General features: G+C 40.9%; 1 protein-coding gene across 1 annotated transcript in view; it reads left to right on the top strand.

Annotated features, from left to right (window-relative positions):
• The first annotated feature begins 3,748 nt into the window (after window positions 1-3,748).
• Window positions 3,749-7,812, top strand: part of LOC108165824 (histone-lysine N-methyltransferase NSD2-like) — a 7,710-nt gene continuing 3,646 nt past the window's right edge. The window contains exons 1-4 of the mRNA XM_017302397.1: window positions 3,749-4,142; window positions 5,801-6,443; window positions 7,321-7,489; window positions 7,583-7,749. Of these exons, the coding sequence (XP_017157886.1) occupies window positions 4,135-4,142; window positions 5,801-6,443; window positions 7,321-7,489; window positions 7,583-7,749 (987 nt within the window). The 5' untranslated portion in view covers window positions 3,749-4,134. The remainder of the gene's footprint in view (window positions 4,143-5,800; window positions 6,444-7,320; window positions 7,490-7,582; window positions 7,750-7,812) is intronic.

Genomic DNA, 7,812 nt, shown 5'->3' with positions numbered 1-7,812 from the left:
TCAGACCTTACGTTCAGCACATGCTTCCGGTTAAGTTTAAAAATAAAAGCTTTTTATTAACCGATAAAAGTCAGTTTGTTTACATAAAAAGTGATTTAATATACTGCGACAGACTGGCGACCTGTCCAGGGTGTACCCCGCCTCTCGCCCGGAACCTTAGCTGGAGATAGGAACCAGCACCCCTCCTGACCCCACAAAGGGACAAGGGTGTAAAGAAAATGGATGGATGGATGGATGGATGGATGGATGGATGGATGGATGGGTGGGTGATTTAATATAAAATGCAATTTAATTAGAAGTAGCAAAATAAATATTCAAATAAAAAAACAAGTCATAAACTATAGTTTAGATAAAATAAAATCCRCGAACAGTTAATAAAGTTGAAGTAAAAGTCAGCCTAAAAGACAACTTGCTTTCAGCATGAGGCCTTTAAGGTGGTTTCATGCTGAAAACAAATTGTGTGGATGGTAATAAAACAAAGCCTCATCATTAATTTTATGMGTAACTGAATGATCAAAACACCAGTAGGAGGTGTTTTTTAGCCACTAATTTGTTGCAATAATTTCCTGTTGTCTTTCTGTAGACAATACACTTGACTTGTCTCTCTCTTGTAGACACAGAAACCGAAGGAACTTCTGCCTCTATGAACTATGTATATCTAAAAAAAAAGAGAAAATTAAAAGAAAAAAAAGTTAATCTCAGCAGCACAGTCACAGTGAGCCAGGTTCTGCTGGATGTTTCTTCCTGTTAAAGGGGAAAGCTCCTCTCCCCTGTTGCTACATGCAAGTGAACAAGGATGGATTGCTGAAAATTCAGTTACTTAACACAATCTGCTCGTTTTCCTCAGGTAAAACAATTCACCAACTATAAATGAGCTGAACTTGACTCACTGCATGGTTGTATTACTACAATAAAATTGAGTGTGATTGACTTTTAATGTGTCTTTATGATTAAACTAAATTGGTCTTTTATTTCTGTACATCTACTGTTTTTTTGTTTGTTTTATTTATTTGTTTATTTTTATTTATCTATTTTTGTAAAATGGCTTGAGGACACACCCACTGTCAGCGCTGTATAAATAAACTGAATAAAAATTAACCGAATTAAGGTTTCTCCAATGTGAAACTCAAACATTTCAAATTCTGGACAAACTGAAACAGAATCCTTTGACTCAGACCTACAGTGTACACATGCCACAGAGAAAAGTGCCAAACCACAAGGTGGCGCTGTAACCGCACTTTCACAATATTGAAAGACTTGTTTATTTTACATTTCAATTGTTTAACCTGACCCAGACTTTTAAATGGCTTACTGAGGATWGAGATCAGGGATTTGTGATGGCCACTCCAAAACATTAACTTTGTTGTCACTAAGCCACTTTGTAAGTACTTTGGTGATCTKCTTAAGGTTATTGTCCATTTCAATTACCCATTTGTGTTCAAGCTTTAAATTATCTTAATATTTCCTCATCGTGTATTTTATKAAATGCACCAGTTCYTCCGGCAGCAAAATTCCCACCCAGTGTGACGACGCCACCAAAATACTTAACAGCCGGGATGATRCGTTCCTTCAAATGATCATTATGGCCAAACACTTCAAGTTTAGCTTCATCAGACCAAGGGATGCATTTCTGAAAATAAGGTTTTTGTTCCTGAGTGCATTAGCTAACTATAATTTGGCTTTGCATGTTGTTTTGGGAGTAATGGAGTCTTCTTCTATGAGTGGCCTTTTAGCCTACRTCAGTGCTGARCTTGTTCCACTGTGGAACAAGCTCCACTGTGGACTCATTTACCAACTTCAGTGGGGATCTTCACAGAGTCTTTTGTTTTTGTCTTAGTGTTGATGTACATGTTCCACATCAAAACATGTTCATCTCGACATTATGACTAAAGGACATTTCAATGGTGTTTGCATCCAATCATTTTGACTGATGAATGAGGCAACTTCAGGCATTTGGAAACTTGAAGCAATGATGAACCAGTCTTATGGATTTCCACAAGAAGTTCTAAAGAAAACTTATGGCCCTATTTCTTTATGCATTCAGTTTGATTTTTGTGCAACAACAGCAAGCTTGTGCAAGCCTGGTGTAGCGTTGTTTTTGTGTGTTTTTTTTCTATGGATGGAGACATTTATAGAAATGATTCCATTGTTTACGAGGAACTTTCCAAAAAAGACAAATACATTTGTAGAGTTTGGCCTAAAACTTTGAACATGTTCAGTCCATCTCAATATGTATAAAAAAGAAACTTGTGTAAGTAGACAATTTTACTACTACTCTAGGGCAAGGGGACCACACACTTATAAATTCCAGCCTGTAAATAAGACCCAGAAGACAGGAAGACAGTCCACAGAACCGGGTGAGGTCAAACTGGGAGAAGAAGTGGAGGGAGGAGTATGCGTACCTCGCTGTTCACCAGGACAAYAGACTGGACCGGAGATGCAACAGTAAATACAAGGCACTGTGCAAGGAGGAATTATTCATACAAAGGAAACATTACTRAACATCCTCGTCATGAGACTATCATGCAACAATAGAGTATCATACAACAATAGAGTCTTYAGTCAGAGGCTTTTTCAGGTTGCTGTAACACACACTGCTACAAGAGACTCTTCCTGCCCATTGGCATCAACAACAGTTCAGMAGATCCTTAGATAATATGAGTTACAAGAACGTTTCATTTCCTGTTGGGATTAACAAAGCATTTTGATTTGAATTATGCCACCAATAAAGCTAGCAGTAGACTACAAAATAACTTTTTCACCCGAAATTATAATTGACCAAGACAGATCAGCAAAAGCTGGTCAAAGTAATCCAACAAAYGAGCAAAGTMTAACGCAAAACTTTCATATTTAGAAAGGCAACTATATTTGAATACAATTCACTTATGTAGGTGAGTTTTGATTWAAAGTTTTGATTTTCAGTCATATCTTTATTGTATTTAAATGATGTGCGTTTAAAAGTATATTTGACGTTCTACTCTCGACATTTTGTGCATATTTGTAAACTTAAAAAAAAAAAAAAAAGTAGTGTGAAAGCAGACAGGGGACACCGAGGTCAGCTCCTTTCTACGGTTGGATTTTTTTGAAAGAACCGGTTGGATACTCGCAGCTCTGCTCGCGACCAATCGGAAGTGAGCTTTTTTCCCGCTGGTCGGCCCCGGAGTTTGAGTTTCCCGCAAGCTTTTTTATTCGACTTGAATGAAATGATTCGCTTTCCAGGATGAATATGAGCAATTTTTCCCTTTAACCATCCCAGAGGATATTCGACAGGTAAACACAGAGAAGCGGTCCTCTATGACAGTGTCAGTCCGAAGCTGTTTGCTWGGATGAGTTTTTTAGCGGACATTTCTTCAGGCCGGGCTTCCATTTTAGCAAGCCGACTAACTATGCTAACGTTAAGCTAGCAGTTTGGCTTGGCTCCTATGGTACGCTCAAGATAGCCACGGTTAGCTTTCTTGCAGCAAGCTGTCATGGCGCCTACAATTTAAGAATGACTTTGAAATAATGGCTAAGCAACTTAAACACATTAACCTCCTCGCCGTTACTACTTCCGTTGTTTGTCAAGGAGTTGTTTGAGCCCTTTTGCTAATAAGTTTTCCATTTAGCATTTTGGAGGCGGCTTTGTCTATTTGCTGGAGTCCGGTGTAATGGCTGACTACTGATGACAAGAGATGCGGCTCAACAGGGAATTTCTCGGTTGCTTGAATCCATGAGATTTCCAGCATCGCTCCTTTCTATCCAGGTTATAGTCGGAGCCTTTCTTGCATGACATGATAGCTGAAGTTCCTGTTTCTTGCTAGCCGGTAAAAAGCGGGTGTTTTGACGCCRACTGTAGTGTTTTAGCCGTGTTCTTGTGCTGCTACTGGTAATGTTACCCGCATTATACATCAATATTAATTCCATTATTAAGAGTCCAACTGAAACGCGTTGACTTTCAGCAATTATTCGGCCTCCGGTTCGCTTCGCTCCTGCTTGTCAACTGCTTCAGTTTCCGCGGCTTTTGCAACGATTGTTAGTGGCAGTTTTCACCACCCACTCACTGGGGCTTTTACCGAATACSGGGGAGCCTTCACCCTGCTTGGCCCCGGTCTGCAGCTAGCACCATAACCGCTCTTCTTCCAAGCGAACTCAGTAATGTCGTGGTGAGATAATTTCCGGCTACTCRGTGTCCTTATTTGATGTTTAAAATGGATATACTGAACATAAACTGGAGTAGACCTAGTCAGTTGTGCTTTTCCACATATTTTTATGTTAATAATGTAGGTTTTAACGTTCTAAATATGCCGTTTGCGTACATTTATGTGTAAAACCATGTCAGTTTATTGTAAAATTTCTAAAACGCCGTTGCTTAGAGATGAATTTACTGTTGAACTCTTAGGGCGACCCTATGCTGAGAGGGGCCCTAAATAAAATAAAATTTTGGGGGCCCACACACACAGTTAAGCCCTCCAGACAGCACAACGCCACTGAACTCCCTTTTTATATTGTCCATGCTTAATCGTTTTCCTGTTCTGAACTTTACAACTTGTCTACAGTTTAACTAATGAGCCAGTAATGTATTAAATTGAATAATGCAGGCAGCTTCTGGGCCACATGTGGTAATTTAGATGTTCTGGATGGTGGAAAAGCAAATCTGAAGATGAAAAGAGAAAACAAACATTAATTTTGAGTGTGTGTGTTTTCTATATATGTAACTGCGTAGCACTCAAAAGAAATGCTTGGAATTCAGTTTTCAATGTTATGTCTGGTGGTCCTGAATACACGCCTTGCATGCAAATAAGACACTGCCTGTTTTTCTTGTTTCAGCTTTGGGCAAAATATCCTCACACCTGACATAAATGATGCTAAAGGTTACAGAGTGTGCTGGAGGCCATGGTTTACTGTTCCAGTTTCCTATTGTGGTGCAGCACAGTCATTAAAAAAAGAGGGAATTGCTCACTTGATGTGCAGGGAATGTTTCAGGCTTCTTTGTTTTCATTATTTTTAGGTAAGGTMATTTTATTTATATAGCACATTTTCAGCAGCAAGGCAATTCAAAGTGCTTTACATGAGTTAAAAGGAAATACAAACAAATGTTTGTTTGTATTGCTTACAGTTTCACCTTAAAAATTTAGCCATTTTAAAGAAGATGTGCAAATCAGGCATCATGTCTGATCAAAAAGGGATCCGCTTGTTGTGTTATAAAGGGCCAGTATTATGGAAAATCAACTGTTTTGCGCTTTACATCATGTTATAATGTTGTTCCCTCATCAAAAACATACCTGGAGTGTTACCTGGATTCTTTAAAGCTTGCTTTAAGAAATCCTTTAATCTCCTATGGCAACCATTCAGCTGGACCTAGCTCTGCCTTCGAGGACAAAGCTTCTCCTCCATGCTGTAGTTTCCAAACTTCTGTGCAGTTCCAAACTACAGAGCAGCCCTCCCCTGCAACTCCCCCGCTCAGCTCCTTCAGACCAGTCAGGAGCAATTAGCAAACACCTGGTGGAATTACACATCTGTTGAGCTCTTTATCGGAGCTTCTTCTCAGTGAAATGCTGGTAAAAATGTTATTAAAGGGTTAAGAGAGGAGCCATGTTGTGACGACTTCCTGAAGGCAAAGTTTCAGAAAGAGCAGGAGTTTTTAAAGAGACAAAGGCCCAATTTCAAGACGTTAATGTATATAAAATTTATTTTGATTCATATTTAATATATTTTTAAAACGACTRAWGTTAACATAGTTACATGGTTGTACTATATATTGATTTGATGTGGCTGGAAAATGCATGATTCTGGCCCTTTAACTGGTGTGTTTCTGCTGCAGTTCGGTGAACGTTGACGGGTCAGATGGGATGGACGGCATCGGTAGCTCCCTGCCTGCAATGCCTGAACCATCCAACCCGATCAGCATGAAGCAGCCGCCCGAGTCCCTGAGCACCCTGAAGGGCCGGGCGGACATGGGCAGCGACCCGGCTCTACTGATGGACAAAGCCGCYGCGCAGCTCGCCGCCACGCTCCAGGACGGCGTCCTCCAGAAGATGTCCGGCCACAACCACAGCAATCACAGCCACGAGAGGCTGAAAGACCTCACCTCCCTGGTGCTGAACGGCGATCAGGACGCTCTACCCAAGCTCTGCACCCCAGAGCCGCCCATGCTGAAAGGCGACGAGGCGCCCGCCACCAATGACGCCCACCAGCACAACTGCACGCCTCATGCCGAGGCCGAGCTGAAGGCGACCGTACCGCAGGCGGCGGAGCAGCCCCCACTGGAACCTTCCTGTGCAGACGGGACCAGCTTGGTCACAGCCACAGAGAGCGCTTCACCTGGACCTGAGCTGGGACAGGAAGTGAAGAAAAGGAGGGGGCGACCGAACAAACCCAAACTTATTCTGAACCGCAGCTCTGTCATCGCCATGGAGATGCCTGACCACACGGAGGTTATCGGAGAAGTGGAAGCGGCAAATGAGGTAGAAAGGGAAAAATCTCTCTATGAAGTGTTTTATATTGCTGGTTTAGCCGTTGATACTGAGATATTCTACAGTTTTCAAATGCAATATACAAGAATATTATTAATGTATGTTATTGTTCTTAATTTGTTTTCTGTAAAAATTGACTAAATGAATTGATGATTGAAATAGTAATTGTTTAATCATTAACAGGAGTATACAGACTCCAGTATTCTTTCTTTGCTGAAAGAATACACTCAGTAGAAATTAAGCCAAAACTATACAGCGGTTTATACTTTTTGCAGTTAAGATAAAAAAAAAACAAAACTTTTTCTGTAAATATGATCTACATAAAACTCGAGTGGCAGTTTTAGTTTTACCTGGTTTAAATTTTTAAAACTATACATAAGCAAAATCTGCAGTATTTGCAAATTTTTAAAAAATCTGTTTATTCATTAGAATAATCAATTATTAAAATTATCATTAGTTGAAGGTTTAGCAAAATTCCCAAATGGAAAGCCAAAAAAGATGTTTAATTAAAAAAATCCAGAGGGAATGGAAATGAACAAATGTACAGTATTAGATGTAGATTTGTCTGTATATATGTTTGCTAGCTACWGTTTCACATTTACACATATTCCGGCTGGCGCCAATATCTGCCAAGCTGGAGGCGTTGCCATGACGCTGCGCCGAAGAACAGATAATCAAACCCAAAGAGCAGAGATGAGATTATGCTTATTTCCCAGACTGAGAGCCATTGAATGACTGAGCAGAGCAGCAGGCGGTTCTGTCTAACACCTGGCCTGAACAGAAGTAGAGAGCAGCATCTAATGAACGRTAATGGGCTTCAGTAAAGTCAGCAAGCAGTAAATATGTTTTTGTTTTTTCTCCTCCTCAGCCTGCGGTCGTGTCCGAAGAGCCGGAGCCAATAACAGAAGAGCGCCCTGTACCTACGCGGTTCTGCGTGGGGGATCTGGTTTGGACCAAGGTGTCGGGGTACCCATGGTGGCCCTGCATGGTGACCAGAGACCCAGAACTCAACAGTCACTTCAAACAGAAACAGAAAGGTGACAACCATAAACATTGAAGCTTTATTAATAGGTGAAATAATGCMGTTGGTATATTTTGCTGCAATGTCCATGTTTTTGTGTCGTCTGTAGCCTCCAACAGCAGGTTAGGCCTCCTTTACCATATCCAGTATTTTGGGGACGCTCCAGAGAGAGGCTTCGTCTTTGAGAAGAACATGGTGTCCTTCACTGGGGAGGAGCAGTATGTGGCGCTCAGCCAGAGAAACAAACCACCAGCCTCCAGCGCTGCTCATAGAAAGGTCAGTTACCTTTTCCATTTTCTTTATGAACAGGGAGAGCTTCGTTACTACTTGATTTTTAAT

The sequence above is a fragment of the Poecilia reticulata genome, linkage group LG22 (genome assembly GCF_000633615.1).
Source record: "Poecilia reticulata strain Guanapo linkage group LG22, Guppy_female_1.0+MT, whole genome shotgun sequence".
Classification (NCBI taxonomy): Eukaryota; Metazoa; Chordata; class Actinopteri; order Cyprinodontiformes; family Poeciliidae; genus Poecilia; species Poecilia reticulata.
Note: the sequence above shows the minus strand (reverse complement) of the source record. Positions and strands in the feature narration are given on the sequence as shown.